The sequence below is a fragment of the Panicum virgatum genome, chromosome 1K (assembly GCF_016808335.1).
Source record: "Panicum virgatum strain AP13 chromosome 1K, P.virgatum_v5, whole genome shotgun sequence".
Lineage (NCBI taxonomy): Eukaryota > Viridiplantae > Streptophyta > Magnoliopsida > Poales > Poaceae > Panicum > Panicum virgatum.
The window spans coordinates 6,300,151-6,318,331 of record NC_053136.1 but is presented as its reverse complement, the minus strand read 5'-3'; the positions used below and the strand labels follow the sequence as shown (position 1 = coordinate 6,318,331).

General features: G+C 49.8%; 1 protein-coding gene and 1 long non-coding RNA gene across 6 annotated transcripts; both read right to left on the bottom strand.

Annotated features, from left to right (window-relative positions):
• Positions 1-1,745: 1,745 nt before the first annotated feature.
• On the bottom strand, positions 1,746-6,922 carry LOC120672851 (probable protein phosphatase 2C 11). Of its 5 annotated transcripts, XM_039953545.1 has the most exons (14): positions 6,425-6,659; positions 6,100-6,321; positions 5,091-5,137; positions 4,885-5,010; positions 4,399-4,462; positions 4,155-4,263; positions 3,894-4,047; positions 3,407-3,532; positions 3,194-3,317; positions 3,030-3,106; positions 2,856-2,908; positions 2,683-2,737; positions 2,395-2,579; positions 1,746-2,321 (listed from the first exon to the last, which is right to left on the bottom strand). In XM_039953545.1, exons 4-14 carry the CDS (start codon positions 4,999-5,001, stop codon positions 2,291-2,293), a joined length of 1,095 nt encoding a protein of 364 aa, XP_039809479.1. In that variant the 5' UTR covers positions 5,002-5,010; positions 5,091-5,137; positions 6,100-6,321; positions 6,425-6,659; the 3' UTR covers positions 1,746-2,290. The 5 variants fall into 5 exon arrangements, with proteins under 5 accessions (XP_039809479.1, XP_039809548.1, XP_039809422.1 ...); XM_039953614.1 differs by lacking the exon at positions 6,100-6,321 and having other exon boundaries at positions 6,438-6,659; XM_039953488.1 differs by lacking the exon at positions 6,100-6,321 and having other exon boundaries at positions 6,425-6,637.
• A 1,962-nt stretch (positions 6,923-8,884) lies between these two features.
• LOC120651122 lies at positions 8,885-9,408 on the bottom strand. The gene is made up of 2 exons (XR_005665931.1): positions 9,242-9,408; positions 8,885-9,163 (listed from the first exon to the last, which is right to left on the bottom strand). It is a non-coding gene; the product is annotated as an uncharacterized LOC120651122 (long non-coding RNA).
• Between the last annotated feature and the right edge of the window lie 8,773 nt (positions 9,409-18,181).

The following is an 18,181-nucleotide window of genomic DNA, read 5'->3' as shown; positions in this document are numbered from 1 at the left end:
CATCCCAGCCGACGCCCCGGCGGCGTCCTACTTCCAGTCGACCTTCCTCGAAAATGCCTTCGTCTTTCTACTCACCCTCGCCGGTGCCGTCGTCGTGCTCCCGTTGCTCGTCGCGGGCCTCGTCAAGCTCGCCGCCCTGCTCGCCTCCTTCGTCGCTGGCCTCTACGCGGCGGCGAGGACAGCCCGTGACAAGGCCCGAGTGCGTCCCCTCGACCAGGACGCCGTCCCGTCGAGGCCGCTGGCCACTGACGACGGTGACGACAACTAAGGCCACGACACGACGGCCATGGCTTCGTGGTCGTGCGTGCTGCTCCCGCCCTCGACCGGGATGGCAAGCCTAGCAGTAGTAGTTTAGCCGTACATATCTGACGTAACTAGTAGTGTCAACATCTTGCTTAGCCTGATAATTAAAGTGTCAACATCTCGCTTAGATTAATGCGCATGGTTCTCCTGATAGCAACTTAACTAGTGTGTTGCGAAGCGATATGTTCTCTCTCTACGGCCATGGCACGATCAGAGTCAGACCTGACATTACGCTTGCAAGCGGGGCAGTTTATGGCTGCCCGCCCCGCGTCCGCACCAGCCGCAAGAGCATATACGGGCTTATGCGGCAGCCTGCAAATGGCCGCAATTGTTTTGCGGCAGCCCGCATGCCGCCGCGTCACGGGCTGTCTCCAAGTGTTTTCTTGCTTGCTTGCTTGCTTGTTAAGCTCATGCTACTCAGATTTGTGAAGGCGCAAAGAGCGAGCTAGCTAGGCAGCAGAGGCAGATGGATCGATCGACCGCATGACCGCAGTGATCATCCAACAGCTAGTTTGCTACTCCTTAGGAGGCTAGCTAGCTAGTTAAACTGCAGGCTGCAGGTCTCTGATCGATGATAATGGCGAGGCGCGACAGGTTCCCTGCTGCTGGTGGTAGCTGCAGCCTGGTGGTGGCAGTGGCGCTCCTGGTGTGCGCCGCCGGCGTGGCCTCGGCGGCGGGGCAAGCAGGAGGGATGCCGTAGCCGGCGAGGAAGCAGAGGAGGGGCCCGCGTCGGCGAGGAAGGAGGAGGGCGAGGGGCCGCGCCGGTGAGGGACGCGGGAGAGCAGTGCGGGACGCGGAGGGCGCGCCGGCCAAGAAGGAAGAAGCGGCGGCGCAAGTGGGTCTCACAGAGGCGGCGTAGCGAGCGGTGAGCGATGCTGAGCATGCTCTGCTTTTTGCGGGATTTGCGGCGCCGCCGGTTCTTGCGGGCTGGCCGCGCAGGCCCGCTTCGCTATCGCGGGCTGAAATGCGGCGTATCGCGGGTATGCGGCGCGGGTTGCCCAACGGGTTGGCGGCAAAGCCCGCCCCGCTTGCATCCCTAGGCTGACATCCTCTGCAGTTTATAATGACGGTTGCAGCAAACCTCAGCTATCGATCTGCAGATCAAACGGTAGCGGCGGATCCCACAGTAGATGCTACTACATGGATTCATCCATCAAAACTGTGATCTGAGTCTCCAACTGCTAAAACTGCCACTGCATCGCCTCCAACTCCATGAACCGTTTTTTTTTTTTGAAAGATCTGGCACGTTGTCCAGCATTCATTAATAATAAGAAGAGTTTACAGTGGCGCCGGGGACGCCAATTACAGCTCCCTTCCCAGGCAGGTTGCTGGGAAAGCCATGGGGAATAGGGCGAGCATTCCAGCTCCATGAAGCGTCAGCATTCAGCAATAGGACGCTTTAAGGTGAACAGGAACCAATAAACAGTTCGTACTCGCAGACAGAGAAGGCAACGGCTAATGCAACAATTTGAATCCTCATAACCAAAAATCCCAGCATCACCACATCAGCACACTGACTTCACAGTCGGCACCGACTGTACCTGAAATATGCTAAGTTCAGGGTTCATCCTAACCATCAGGTGCCAATACAACAAACAACACACAGCCCAGGACCATCCCGATCCGGATTCAGATTCAACGCATATCATTCAGAAAGAAAGCGCAACCTAGTGAGCCAGGCACGGAACCAAACTTGTTTGCAGCAGCACACTTGGAATCTTACACCACAGAATACACAGACTGCGCCGCAGTTTGGAGCCGGGGCAATGACTGAAAACTGCGACCTGCTCGACGACGAATGGAGGATGGCGTACGTGCATACCCTGGAGGTCCACCATCGCAGCAACCAACACCATTATCTGAGGTCCTTTCAGTCAGGAACTGCACGGGTGCCACATATACTTGGGATATGTACACTACACATTTCTTTGCCTTTCCTGCTCTTCTCAATCCAGATGGCTGCACCTTTGCGAGTGTCAAGCTCGATTTACTCCTCAGCAACACTGGTCCAAAGCATTCTGGTTAATGTGTAACAAAGCTACAAGAAAGATTGGTGGTGAAATCAGGGAGACAAAAAAGGCATGTACTCACTGAATCTCAGTTTCATCTGCGCTGCTGGTAGATTGCTCAGCCATATCGGACATTTTGTTCCGATTAACTGGTTTTTTGAATTGCACCAGGATCATGGTCATGTTATCACACCCCTCTCCGGTGATTGTTGATGGAGCCAGGCATCTGTCCAGTACTTTTTCACACACAGCAGATAGGCTGCTCTCCTGCGTTTTTTTAGCAACACCCATAGTCTGTCATTGCCTGGCACTATAACCATACCAAAAGTTCAGTTCAGCTGCCTATCTGGAAATATAATGTGGCACTCACCTTGTTTATATGCTCGTGGATGAAATTTACCAGTTGTTGGCTTGACATGCAATCCCTATTCATCAAACAAAGTAGTTAGTTCTCTAAGAAGCTGAATGATATGTTAAAGCCACTTGATAAAACTAGGGATAGCACAGAGTTTAAGGTACGAAATTGAAGGAAATTAGACTTACCAAATGCCATCACATGCGACAACAACAAAGTCGTCTTCATCGCAGAGCTCCACCTAGCCACCGACAATATTAAATGAACTTTTAAGGGAAGGCAAACACACAAGCTTAACAGTTCCATAGCAGATAATATCTTTCTGTGCAACGTCAAAGAAGAATCAGATTTAGAGAGCTTACAACGTTAATGTCAGGATTTGCTGTCACAATTTGCTTCTCAGGAGGCAGAAATTTGTTCTGTTTAAATTCCACATCACCTGTAAAGAGGTACTCGCATACTTAAGGCACAAAGCAAGGTGCAATATATATTGTTTTTACAAAAAAAAGAGCCAGAGAATGCTCACCAATTGCTCTTGATAAATTTAAACTCCCATTTACTCGCCCCATATGGATGAAACCCCCTGCCTTCATAATTCTTTCTCTCTCAGCTGCAAGCTCAGGTTTGTGGTCCCGTGAAAGATTGTATGCCTATCATAGATGAGACACAGACTAATATTATACTCAGGCTGTCAAGGATATCTTCTTTGCCAGCCAATGGAAGAGCAAGGGTAGCATACCTGCCCAGCCCTTGAAATGACACACCGTGAATCACCAGCATTCGCCACAATAAGTTGGTTATTTCTTATTAGTGCTACACATGCTGTACACCCACATGTCGGCCCAGCAAAATCAGAGTGAGGTCCCTGATAAAGAATAAGTCGTGAGATATTCTCTCAACTTTATATCATAACTCAACAAAAACGTGAAGAATCACGACACACGGACTTCAGAACATCAGAAGATTGAATTTCAGATTTCATTATTACAGTAGGTCATAGTATATAAAAACTGACAACACAATCTTCGTATTTGGGGGTCTTTGCATAGGTTTCTCTCTCCAACATAAAGTTCAGATATTTTTACAATTCACAAATGACAGAATTTAGAAGGAGCTAAGAATCTGAAACAGATATAATGTATATGTATATCTCAGTGAGAAAGTAAATAAGTTGTACATCTATTTCAGAAAAGTGACAGTGGTGGTAGCAAGTTGCATATATATACCTCCTCAGAAGCCCAATCATCTTGTTGATTATTCGAATCACTGCCTCTTGGGGACCAAATCAACCCTTCTATCATGCCACTAAACTTGTTTATTTTATCTCCAAGTGCAGATAGTTCTCGCCAACCTCTCTGTCCTCGCATCATTTCATCCATTCTGAAGTAGCACAACCACATAATTAGAAATTATCATCATCATGCTGACAGTAACGCTAACAAATGTTGAAGCTTTCATCTCATGTGGGATCTGGTTCACCAATATACCTGAAGAAAGCTCTATGCACGGCACTGCCTAGGTCACCAGTTGAATAGGCATCACTTTTGAGAACTTGACTGTGAAGATATTTTGCACAGAATTTGGCAACCACTCTTCCTGAGTAAAGCGATCCATATTAGGTTGTGCTATGTTAAAGAGACAATATTGATCCCTACAAATACTAGAGAGTGGTATTCCTCATGAGTACAATGAGGAAGCATGAAAAGCATTGATCTTTGTGAGTATGCTTACCTCCATGGCCATCAAAAACACCAAAGAATGCTGTCTCACTATCAAGATCTAGCAATGACGAGTGCTGCACAGTTGTATAGAATGTTAAACATTGTGTTAAGGAATGATTTCAGAACTGGCATGATCAATGAAAATGCAACCACACTTTTGAAAAGTTGGCAATATGCATGTAGTGTGACACTGAACTAATTAAAATCAATCAACAATTGATAAAAAGAGGGGCTATGTCTCCAGGCTCCAGCCCATGAGAAATGATGGTTTGGTTCTTTGATTCTCTTTAATCTCTTTCAGGGGATCAAACTGAACATAAGCCCGCATTAACTGTAGCCCATAAAGGGTCACTCATTCTACCTCCAAAAGTTAGTATTCTAACATGTTTTCCTACCAGCCTTCAGTGATTGCAGACAATAGTTTGGAGGATAAACTGCATCCGCCATGCAAATAAAATGCTAAAAGATGATGATAATCTAGGATTAGGAAACTCACAGCATCTTCCATGCTTGCTCGCCATCCTTGCATAGATGAAAGACCAAATTTAAGTCTATCATTTTCTCCATTTTCAGATAGCTTATCAGTTTTTGGAGTACTGAGGTAAACTCCCATCCTTACGAACTATAGATTAGAAGATCATATCATAAGGAAGAACTTTGTGGTCATGAAAAAAAGTTAATCAGGACAGAACAATGACATACCAGGAATTAATATGGTCCGATCAAGAACTTGACGTATTCACGATGTCCTGCATCAACAAAATTCAGTTCAAGTTCCTCAGCGATTCTTACACTGCAAATCTCCAAAAAGTATCAACATGACTACAGCCAGTTTCTGATGGTCAACCAAAGTACAACTCTTTCTATGAACTCCAAAAGGCATTTAAACAACAAAAAATAGGTGAATCAGCAGAATAAACCAAATAGCGAAGAATGCAACCACCCAAAATACCACATTAACATGACAAATACGAATAGTAGGAACTAGGAAGGACTAATGCAGATGTAACATGACAAAGATAGCTGAATCAAGGACCCAACAAAATTAGGGAAGTGCCATTTACTTCCAGGTAGGACTTAGGAGACGGTCCCCAGAGGTATAATCAGAACAGTTCAAACCCCTTCATATAAGAAAAGCAATAATTGTACAATTTCTCAGCGATCAGAAAAGGACAGCTGAAAAACCAGAACCCAGGTACACCTGCACAGGAAAAGAACTAGCCTAACTCTCCAGGGCACCATAAATGAGATAAACTAGGACACTTTGGCCAACCACCCTACACAATTATCAGCGTGAATGACATGTCGAATTGCTCGATGAGATGCATCCTTTCTTTTTTTTTCTTTCTATTTTCTATAGAAAAAGGGGAAAGTGTACTGACAAAGATTAAAATATACACAATAAACGAAATGATGGGCGCTGACAGCACCAAACCGTGGGCGACGACAACACTACAGGTGTTTTTTCCTTAAACCCAGAGCCCACCACCCGGCGGGTGCTCCTAAACAAGATAAGTTATTTTTTTACATAAATATAGCCAATCATCTTTTGTTCGGTCCAAATGCAACAAACTTGGTATTACAGAAACAAGAAAAATGGATCATTTGGACTCAATAAACGCATAAGATATTCCTAACAGATTCCATCTTAGTACTGAATTATCAATACCACTTGTACACAGCTACCAATTAAGGGGGAAAAATAAAGCACCCAGCCGATTTACTCCTTGAGGAATAGCAAGATCGGACTGACAGACTGTGACAACACCAAACCGCTTCCGAGAACCAACATCCAGAAACTGTGGAAAACTCTCGGCAGGAAACAACTGAACATTTTTTTTTTTTTTGCGGCCTGTTTACAAGGTCAGGTGTATCCTTTCTTCATGAAACTGGCATGGGAATTTGTCAAGCAATCGCATTCTGGGTGGACAGCCTAACGGGGAAATTATTGTTAGACTCTTGCAGGAAATGAAAAGATAATAAATAGTCGAATCCAACGGAGAGCTGGCGACAGCCTCTGGCGCAGTCTCGCTTACCCGCCACGCGCACCTGGGTGGACCGGAGCGCCGCTGCCGCCGCTCGCGGCAAGATCCACAGACCCCACCGTCAGCTCGTGCCTTGGAGCGCCGGCCGCCGCATCAGCCGGGGAGAGCGGCGATCGGAGCGAGCAGAGAAGGATGCGGCGGGCGGGGGTGGGGTGGGGAAGAGAGAGGAAAGCGAGCGAGAATGCTGAGATGGGTGGAGGCCACGAGTGACGACGAGAGGGGGATCAGATGCACTGCTCGGACTACTAGTAGTGGCAGTCAAACACCCAACCCCCCACTGCCGCGCGGGGCCGCCGCCGGCGTGGTGGCCCACCTGCCAGGGGAACGCCGCCCGTTCTTGGCCGAGTCCCACGAGGGCCGCGGCAATTCTCTAACGGGAAACAGCTCGATTCCCGTCGAGTTGAGGAGGAGCCTCGCCGGCAGTGCCGGCGACAAGAATTCTGGTGCTACTCGGAACGAGAAAGATTCTCAGATCCGGGTGGGAGAGAGAATTCACGGCGCGGCGCGGCGGGAGATTCTGATCTGGAGCCCGGGATCAGGGGACGGACGGGGCTGTAACAGTTCAAAATCTCACACAAATAAAAATTATTTAAATTTAAATTTATTTTCAAAAATCTAATTCGAAGATTGTTGAGCTCATATTTCTTTACATGAAAAATTCCTCCCAAACTTAAATTATCTAATTTCTTTTTAACAACCGTCATCAAATTTTTTTTCTTCTCTCCCTGACCACCAGGCCCCGCCTGTCATCCTCCTCACTGTCCCCTCCAGAAACCTTCTGGTACCTGGCCAGCATGCCTTACTCCTCTCTCTCTGCTTTCCACGGCAAGCACCAGCAGTATGGCCCACGGCCAGGTGCATGTCGAAAAGTCCAAACATCAGAACCTACACGATAAGCCCAAAACACACTCAACCAGTCAGGTGCATGCAAGTTCAAATATTGACTAATTCAAATACTTTTTCTTTTCCAAAAGTGGATTAGCATTCAATATTAAACAAAGTTTTAAATAGCCGGCTATAACTTTTGCTATAGACCGTTATAGCTTCTAGAAAGAGCAGCCGATATGCCATTTAGTCTGCTAAAGTCGGCTATAGCCCGCTAAATATTAGTTATAGCCTGCTAAACACTGTAACAGCAGCTCTGCCGCTAAACATCTTAGCCGGCGATTTAAAACATTGATATTAAGACAAGCAAAATCTCCTCCAACCTCGCGACGGCCGCTGTCCTCTCTTGCTGTTCCAACCACCCAGCGCTGCATCTATTTCCTGCTCTCTCTATCTCCCCTGTCTGATTTTCTCTTCACCGAGCAAAGCAAATCAGAGCAGACCAAGCAGCAGCAAGCCAAGCGCACCCTTCCTTCTCTAATATTTTCTCTCTGTCGGTCACACTCTCTTCTCTCTCACTCCCTGCACAATCACGTACACACACAACACAGCATTAACTCTCATCTCTCTCTCACTCCTTTTGCACATGCATGCACACTCACGCACACAATTTCTCTCTCACTCTCATTCTCTCTCCGTCGGTGCAACACATGCAGCTCTCTCTCTCACTCACTCTCTCTCTGTCGTGGACAAAAAGCACACAAGGCGGCGGCGGCAGCAGCACAGCACACCAGGGTTTACAAAACCACCCGTGGGAACCGGCCCGGTTTGACCGGTTACCGGTCAAATCGGTCCGGTCCGATTCCGGTTTGGACCGGTATAAAATCGGTCTAAATTCAAAATTAGAATTTGAATTCAAAAAAATGAAAAATTCTCAAAAAATTCCTAAAAATACTTCAAGGTGCGACGAATCTAATGGTGTCAAATTTTCTGAAAAATTCGTTGTTTAACATACTTTTCGGGCATTTAAAGTTAAACCAAAAAAGAAAAGGAAAAAATAAGACGGCTCATTAAGGCCCACTTGGTAAACCGGTCAAACCGGCCGGCAAACCGGTCAAACCGGCCGGTATACCGTTCCAAACCGGTTACACATGCGATTTTAAATTTGGATTTGAATTCAAACCGGCCGGTAAACCGGTCAAACCGGCCGGTATACCGGTACGAACCGGTTGAACTGAGTTTTTTGAATTCAAATTTGAATTCGACCGGTACCGACCGGTTTCCGGCCAAACCGGACCGGTATACCGGTACCGGACCCCGGCTGTTTGGCCGGTCCGGTCGGTAAATGAAACCCTAAGCACACCCAGGGTTCGACTTACCGACGGTAAGGCGGTTCCCGGCTTTTGGCGGTATCGGTAAACCGATCGGTAAGCGTCGGTAACCGCTAAATACCGGACGAAATTGAAATCTAAATTCAAAAAACGGTAACCGGTGCTTACCGACCGGAAACCGCTGTTTCTCGGTAGGTAACCTCTGATTTTTACCGGTAAACACCGTATGACATCGGAAAATAAAAAATTTCGGCAGCATTTCCCCGTAATTTTATAAATATCATTGCACATGGTATATATCAAACAATTTTATAACATTCACACATACATAGAATAGAAGTTCATATACATATAAATAGAAATTCACATCCACAATCCATATAGATCATCACAACAATAGTCCATACAAATCATCACAACCATAGTCCTTACAAACCATCATCGCTAAAGTTTATAATACATAGTAGTTCACACGATACATACCACTTCTCTATCTCCTTTTCAATCTCAGTTACAGTAGCGTCCAAGTACTTGCCATCTATCTCCTTGCCAGTTGGCAGCTGGACACCAACTCCTGCATTAGAATGACACATTAGCTCATTATATTGATTTATGTATACAAATGCTAAACCAATGGAATGCACAATCTCACCTTGGTTTTGTGTCTCTATGATGGCTGCTCTGAAATAGGGGTCATCCACTTTCCTACCAGGTATACCAAGTGCATGCAGTGCCTTTGCCCAAGCTTTTCCCACCCTTTCCTTCGCACTCCTACCCTTGTTGGTCCATGGTCCAGTATCTATCCTTGACTGCCGCGGTCCAGAGCTAATCGCTAGGTGGAAATCACTAACTCTCTGAGGCAACTATGTCTGACTCCTCGTCATTGGGCCACCTCCTGAACCAGAGCCACCACCCCTCTCATACCGTGGACCGGCCCTCCGCTGAAATTAAAACTCATGTCGTGATTGATGTATAGCCTCTTGCATATCTGGATCATCTTCCTCACTTTCCAAGTCCACATACCTGCTTCTAGCTGCCTAATCAGCCCTCAACTTTGAACGCTCTCTTTCCAGCCTTTTGCTTCTGATCCTGTCAAGCTCACGGTTAAAAAATGTCTTCACTTCATGAGGGACCGAAGGACAGTCCTTCGCATCCTTCCCGCGTTGCGCCAAATGCTCCTTAAGCCTTGTTGCTCCTCCCCCATTCCTCTGTTCATGGCAATATTTGCACTTCCATCCATTGCCTACCTTCTCTCCGTGCTCCCACACCGGATCCACCATTTGCCTACAACCACGTGCAAAACATATATGTACACAACAAACATCTAACAAGCACTGTTAAATCAAGAAATACTCACAACGTAGTACTTACCGGTCCTAACGCAGCGGATTCCGCTCGGGAAGCGCCAAATCCCACTCGGGATTAGCGGATCCCGCTCCGGGATGGCCAGCTCGAGCCGAGCAGGCCGTCGGCGCTAGCCAATCCCGCGGCCTTACTGCCGGTAACCACCGCCCTACCGCCGGGATCTCTTGCTCTGCCGACGGCTACCGCCGCCCGCGGTAGGCCTGCAGCCGCGCGAGCGGTTCTCGCTGCTCCCGCTCGGCTTCCGCCCCCCTCCCGGCGAGAAATAGCGTCTGAGCGCCGAGATCGACGGCTGCCGGCGGCCTCGTGCCCTCTATCGCCTGAGCTCGGGTGAAAGGGGTGAAAGGGGACGGGATATTTCCAATAGCGCACTCACGGATTCGATGGGGGTGTTAAACACGCTAATGGGTTCACGGGTTAACGGGCCTTAACGGGTTCTGCATTTTTTTTATTTTTTTCAATGCCCAAACGGTCAAATATTTGAACATGTTCTATATCATAATGATGTATGTCATCTCTACTTTCTTACCATATTTTTTCCTAATTTATTTTAAATTTTTTTGAAAATTCTAAATTTCGGCGAATTTTTTTGAAATTTATCGCCGGTACGTGTTGCCGCCTAGTAGCGGTATCGGTAAATTTTGGCGGTAACCGGCGGTTACCGATCGGTAAGTCGAACCCTGAGCACACATGATTCTTTTCCATCGCAAGCCAACAGCAGCCAGTAACTTGGCGCCTGTCTGGTGCCATGGCCTCTACTCCTTTCTCGATCGAGCAAGCCAGCGTCCAGGCCTGGGGCTCAGTGCGGATGCTGCAGCTGTGCGTGCTCCAAGCTCGAGTGGCTCTGGTCTTTGGCCGAGCCGTGCAGTACGCGTGGCCTTCGCCGCCCGTATGCTCCCTCACACCGGGCCCGCCAACCTCGACACCAAGCTGACGCCGCGACCCGCCGCCCGCTGTCGCCGGTTGCCAGAGTTGCGTCCTCAACGCCGGGTACGACTACATCGAGCTAGACTGCGAGTCCTCACCGCGCCGGCCACGCCTACACCGTCGACCAACGGTGAGCGCTGTCCCGCTCCCGATGCCCTAGTGCTGCCGGTGTGAGCTACGGCCGCTGATGACCCCTCCGTAGAGCCTAGGACCTCCGTCACGTGTTCTTGTACAGGAGTCGAATGTCGTCGCCTTCTGTATCCCCGTTGCCGCTTGACGCCATCGCGTCCTAGCTACGCCGGAGCTCCGCAAGCATCGCGGCGATGACGCGGCCTCGGGTGTGCCGAGTGCGCACGCACACGTTCGGCGCAGCAGTGCCGGCCCCTTGTTTTCCTTCTTGGTCACCACTGAGCACACGCAGCCGCCGTGACCTCAGGTTGCCGAGCGCCCGCATGCATACGCACCGAGCACCACCCGAGCCGGGGACCAAAAGGCCCTACCTTTGCGCCGCTCTAACCTAGCCGAGCTGCTCTGCCACGACGTCAAGACGACGACGCCGAGCTGAAGCCGCTGCCGGGAGCAACAACGACGTCAACAGCCGTGAGCACGAGGAAGCCAAGCCTATTCTTGCAGCACACTAACACACTGCAGCCACAGACGTAGGTCTGCCACGACCGTGCACGGAACACACCCTGACCCGGACCAAACATACACCCCCGTTCCATCATCGCCGACGTTGCGACGCGAGCTAGCCGTAGCTAGTCACCGCGAACGCGAACGCACCATTGACCTTGCCAAGTCTACCTACGGTGCCACGGCCGCTCTGCCCCGCGCTCTCACCGCGGGAGAGCACGTCACGAACCGGCCATGCGGGGCACCGTGCACATGTATGCCGCCGGAGGCCATCGCGCTTGCCACTGCCCTCGCATGCCACGGGCACGAGCCAAGTCGCCGTGGACCAGTCGTCGCTGGACACCACGAGCGCAAGCCTGCACAACCGTTTTTTTCGTAAATAATTTAAAGTTACAATCTATTCAACCGTGCACGTAACACGCTTTTGTTTGGTAGAACGGACGCCGAGCCGTTCGTCGGGCGAAACGTTGCCAACTCGTTGCCACGGACCAACATCCTGCTCAAGGTGCCCCTCGCGGTGCCGTTCCCTTTCGCTGAATGAGCGACACGCGCGAACCGCCATCACGCACGTCGCGGCACTCTGGCCCCACGATAAGACCGCACATCACTATTCGGCAGCTTTCGGCGCCGCTCCGCACTGTGGCACCATGATGCTTTGCCACCCACGCCGGCTTTGCCGTCTCATCACGCATGCGACGACAAGGCCGCTCCTCGCTACAGCGTTATCTCTGTTCTCGCACCAGTACCCCATCACGCCGCTGTCAGCCTCTGCCTCCTCTTGGTCGATAAAAGGGGCATTCGTGCAGCTCCTCCATCACTCCCAACTTATTTCCGACCAACCCGGCTACCTTCCCAACCCCATCTCACTCGCCCTATCTTTTCCCGCCAGAGCAAGGATTTGCTCGTCGCTCTCTCATCCTGACGAGCTCATCGTGCTTTTGGTAAGTACTGCATGCTATCTAGCCTAATTCTTTCTCCTAAATCTATCTAAAATCAAGCTCTAACTGTTTTTGTTAGTTTTATAAATTAAGAAGTTCAGTTTATATTTATGGGTGCTTTGTTTGTTTGATTTGTGCCGCGTAATAGTCGCCGAGAGTTCGGAACGACGACGACAAGAAACCCGGAGTCCGGTGCCGCGAGATAGGAAGTTCGTACCGCAAGCAGAAACTCGGAGTACGTACCGCGAGCCGGAAATCGAAACGTGCACCGCGAGTTGAACTACCTGTTTGTTGAGTGAAGGCAAGTCCAACCTTTTCTCTTTTGATCATATTTATCCCAGTTTTTAAACACAACCCGTTGAAGCCTATTTAAAAGTGCATTCAATTAGTATATGAAACCTTGAAATATTTTACTGCTTGATGTAGTTAAATACCCAATTGAAAGGTCATACCTTGCTATTGTTTAAATCCTGATTATTCCTTGACAACCTAAGATTTATCTCTAAACATGATTAGCTCTGTTTAGATGAATGCCTTGATAAATAATACTAGTATGCTTAGGATTTATTTATGCAATATTACTCACTGTTATTTATCAAACGCAATCATTTACAAATGAGGAAAAAATGGGATGGTTGTTTTAAAAGGTGTGAGTTAAATTTATAATGTATAATGAACATGATGAAGATGGTGGTGATTACTCAGAGATGGGGCGGAATTGGGTCCATGTGTGGGACTAGTGGAGATTTGACTCGGGCCTATATGGTTGGGTCTTGTAGTTATCCACTTTGTCTCGATTAAGGACCGGTAATTGGCAGAATTCTAGTCAAGTATTACAGTGCAACCATACGGCTAAATGGGCACTGGCCTTAGCTTATTAAGTCAGTCGGTCTGAGAGGATGCTAACGCCCGAGTGCTCGAGGAGCTCGTCGGTGTCGGGGTAGCTAACCCGGTCAGATGTATGGAGCCGAGATACTCCTACAGTCTGTCGTGTAGCATATTTTGGGTCCGGTTGATGTAACGGCTTTGTCATGTTAGCTTGCCGACACATCTAAAGAATTGTGTATACGCGCGCTAACTACGCGCTGGCATCAAAGCAAAACATGTCGTATGGGTAAAGTGTACAACCTCTGCAGAGTGTAAAACTATTCGAATAGCCGTGCTCACGGTCAAGAGCGCTTGAACTAGACAGCCGGTTTTAGAGCTTTTAAAACCTTTTTGATAAAATGAGACTTGGGTCTGATTTTGGAAAAGTCCGACAAGAATACCGTGGGCTACTGCAGACGGGGTGTCTGGTAGCATTAAAAATTGGACTCACTTCTTTTTGTATATATACTCATAAATATGACTATATTACTCTTTTGCTAAAATGACTTTACAAGAATTAACCTTGCATGGGTAAAAATCTGCTTTTCGCGAAATAAACCCCAGCCACTTTCTTGTACTCCATTATGCATGAATTTTTTATCTCCATCCGTAGGGCGGGGTTGGTCTTGCTGAGTATTTTTGTACTCACCATTGCCTGCGTTTACAGAGACGGTTCAATGCCGGAGAAGTCTACCCGTAGTCGTCGCGTCCGCACCCGACTTGCCTGTGGCATGGGACATCACGATGCTGAGTGCTTCATCAATGTTGTTTTAGTTTTAGCACTAGCTATCTTTCTTTTTATTCTTCTTTTATTTTGGATTGAAATTCATAAACCGCTGACATACGAATGGCAATGATCCATTCTGTCGAAATGTATGTACCAGCCTTCTTAGACTGAAATTGTACCGCATGAGACTCATGTGTAAGCGGGGGCAGGGTTTACGAATCCGACCGGTCCGGTCAAATTGGCGGACTCCGGTTCCGGTATACCAAACCAGTTTGACCGGAAACCGATCCAAACCGGTTGGATTCAAATTTGAATTCAAAAGCCCCAGTGCTACCGGTTTGGACCGGTTCACCGGCCGGTTTGACCTGTTTACCAAGTGTGCCTTAATGGGTCGTCCCATTTTTTTCCTTTTCTTTTTTGGTTTAACTTCAAATGTCCGCAAACTATACTAAATGAATGAATTTTTGAGAAAATTTGACATCATTACATTCGTCGCACCTTGAAGCATTTTTAGAAATTTTTTAGAAATTTTTCATTTTTTGAATTCAAATTTAAATTTACCGAAACCGGGCCGGACCGGTTTGAACCGACCGGTTCCCACCGGTTTCGTTAACCACTAGAGGGTCGTGACTCGTGACAGGGGCGGGGCGGCAGCCGCAGGGAACAAGCAGTGGCCTTTGGGATCGCGGGGGGCCGTTCGTTGCCGTTGGGATATTTTTCAGTGCGGCGTAGCAGTAGTCTCCGGACCTGGACGTTGCTCTCGCAGGGACCCTGGGCGGCTGGGCCCCTGGCTGGCTGGCTGGCACTGACGGCTCACCTGAGTCACCCAGGCTGGACGTAGCAGTATGGTTTTTTTTTTTTTTGAGACAAGTAGCAGTATGGGTTACTGCTACGTGCTTGGCATGCAGGGGGAGCCAGCCAATCCTGGTTGAGGAGGTCGACAAGAATGCTACTTCAACGGCCTGGTCTCAACTGTCAGGTCCAGCATGGGACCTTTGACCTTTCAAAAAAAACGACTGCTAGCTGTTTATCGCGCGCACACGGCGTCCAACACGGGAAGAAGTTTTTCTATACTCCGTTAGAAAGATCACATGAAAATTTATATAGTACCCATCACATCAAATGTTCAGATACATACATAGAACATTAAATATAGTTGAAAAAATAATTAATTATACAGTCTAACTGATTAGCACGAGATGAATCTTTTAAATCTAATTAGACTATAATTAAATATTATTTGTCAAGTAATAACGAAATATACTACAGTACCAAAACCAACGACTTGTCACCAACTAAACTAAACTGGGCCTTACATATACCTTGCCACTGCCCAAAGGCAACCTGAAATGAAACGTGAAAAGGGAACAAATTCATCTCGTAAGTCAAATTTTTCTTTCTTTCCTTCTCTAGGCTGCAGAGGGGTGGGGGTCCAGCCCCTTGAAAAAAGAGAGGAAAATGATAGGGGTGTGGTTGGACTTGCCCAAAGGCGGATCTAGCGAGTGCGTTGGGAGGGGCTCTAGCATGTCCTACTGCTGCTGGATCTATGGAGCCTTTATAAACTTTTTTTGTAATTTTTTTGCCATGAATGTATTGTGTGAGAGTAGATGCTGAAGTTATCTAGAGGTGGAAGAAAACTTTCTAATAACAATTATTTTGTATCCACCACTGCTGCTACTATAGATGAGATCAAATCGGAAGTTGCTCATTCATCACGAGGCAAAGCTGCTTTCTGGACTCGTTAAAAACAGGAGACTTGTTAAAAACAGGAGCCCCCTGTTTTCCTCATGTGGAGTTTGGTTTGGGTGGGGTCGAGCCGAGGAAGGAGCCAAAGCAGGGGTCGCTGTAGCTGCTAATGATGTCCCGTTGCGTCTATCGCTCCAGGTCCGGGCACCAACCGGCACCGCGCGCGCACACGTTTCGTGTTCGTGTTGGCGTGTGCTTGCTGACACGTCGGCTAACTACTTCATGGTTGGATTGGGTAGGATCTGACGCTCGATCCGGAAGTTGGCAGCACCTCCATCTCTATCTCCCTCGTCAATCTGTGGGCGTGAGTCTAGGTTTTGGACCCGCAACTCCTTTTAGAGAAAAAAAAGTTTCTGAACCCGTACTGATGTGTTTTTTTCTTTCAAATGCGGGTTTGTGACAAAAAAGTCTATTTTAGATTAATTAGCTTGTCATCAACGTTATCTCTTCTCTACTATTTTTTTTTGAAATTAAAGACAAGAGCACTGCCATGTCATATAAGAAGAATGTGCCTCATATTAAGGGAAATGAGGCCAAACCATACAATGCTCAGTTTATTAGGGAAAACCGAGCGAAAACCAACACGACGCCACACCACCACACCCTGGGAGAAAAACCTACGAGAGACCACCAAAGCAAACGCCGTCATTCAACGCTGTTCCACGCCAAAACTGGCGCAGCCCGCTGCTTGCCTGGATAGAAACCACAGCTCCTCCACCATGGCACTGTCCTCCTCATGCCGCACGCACATAGTTGTAGATCTCCCAGCCGCCACCGCGAAGCAAAGCGAAATCTTGACCCTCGAAGACATCTCAACCGCGTGGGGGCCTCGCCACACCCACCGCCTCACAACACAGAAGCAAAACCACCTTAAAGCGACACTCCGCCGCTGGACACTGCTTCGCCAAGACTTGCTAAACCGCCATGGTTTAAAGATTAACCTTACCACCACCGGGATCACTACCGCACCACAGACGCCGATGAGCCCTCAGCACCTCCAAACACAGCCACGAACGAGCCACCACCACCCAGCGGGCCACCCCCACCCGAGGCCGCCTTCCCTCACCATTAGCAACACAACACTGCCGCAAGCCAAACCCGATCTCAAGAAGCGACGCCTCCAAGGAGGGCGCGGCGCCAAAGGCGCCGCCGACGCTCGTCCACGAGTGGACAAGGTTTTCACCCAGAGACCTCTCATGCAATAGATAGAGCGACTCCACAATAGCGCCCCCAACGGGGAGAATGACGTCTGAGGGCGCCGTCGCCAAAGCTTTCGCCCGGAGCAACCCCTACCTGTTGCACAAACACGGCCCACCCCGCGCCGACGAGCCGCGGCAGCGAGCCGGTGGGCGACACTTGCGACAGACAGACCTTCTCCAAAGCCACCACGAAGGCCACGCTGGAGTGGTGGCCCAGCACGCCCCGCAGCACCTCCATGATGCCCCGCAGCGCAGTCCAGACCACCCTGACCCCATCACCATGGTGGAGCCACAAGCTCCGGCCGAAGACAGGAAGAGGAAAGCGGGGAGCAACACTGGCCTTTCCCACCACCACCTCCGCCTTCACCGCCGTCCGCTACACCGCTGCCACGCACACGGCCGCAGCACGGCGAGCCGCAAGCCACCCGCCGCAGCACAGGGAGCCGCAGGCCACCGCCGCGGCCACGAAGCCCGGTGGCGCCGCCTTGCATCAGATCCCGACGTCGTCGCTGCCGGGGGAAGGCCGCCGCCGAACTCCTGCCCCCTCCACCTCCCCGGCTCCCCGTCCGCAGCCCCCCGTGCCTCGCCGCGCCACACCGCGACGACACCGCCATGGCTGGCCGAGCTCCCTCCCGGCGCGAGCACCGGGAGCCCGTGACCCTCCTGGCGAAAGGCCACGCCGCCGTCGTATGCCGCCCCCCACCGACCACCGGGCCCCCAGCCATGCCCGCAGCCGCCACCCGCCCATCGAGATCCGGCGGCCTCGGAGGAAGCCGCACACGCAGCGCCCCGTGGGACGCCACCATGCCTCCCTGCCGGCCCGCCCTGACCCGCGGCAAGGCACAGGCGGCGCCAGCCGCCACCCGCGGAGCCCCGCAAGATCCGCGCGCGAGCGACCCCAGATGCCGGAGATTGCCCCGCCGCCACTATCCCAGGGGCCGCACGGGCTTCCGCGCGGCGCCCTCCGGCGGCGGCGAGGAGAGGTGGAGGGAAGGGGGGAGGCGGCGGCGGCTAGGGTTTGGGCCGCCGCCCGAGTGGCCCGAGCGGGAGGGCGACGCGGGGGCCTGGTTCTTTGGATTTTGGACGCCCGCAGGGTGACTTTGATGGCACCTTCTCTACTATTATTAAAGCAAGCAATGGTTTCTTGGTCGTCAATCTGAATTATAATCGAAACTCGAACAGATCAATCGGAA

Excerpts from the sequence above, each read along its gene's own strand:
- LOC120672851 (XM_039953545.1), bottom strand. The coding sequence starts at position 5,001 with ATGGGAGTTTACCTCAGTACTCCAAAAACTGATAAGCTATCTGAAAAT. Across the intron at positions 4,463-4,884 it reads GAGCAAGCATGGAAGATGCT|CACTCGTCATTGCTAGATCT; the intron begins GTGAGTTTCCTA and ends ACAACTGTGCAG. Across the intron at positions 3,533-3,893 it reads ATGATTGGGCTTCTGAGGAG|GGACCTCACTCTGATTTTGC; the intron begins GTATATATATGC and ends ATTCTTTATCAG.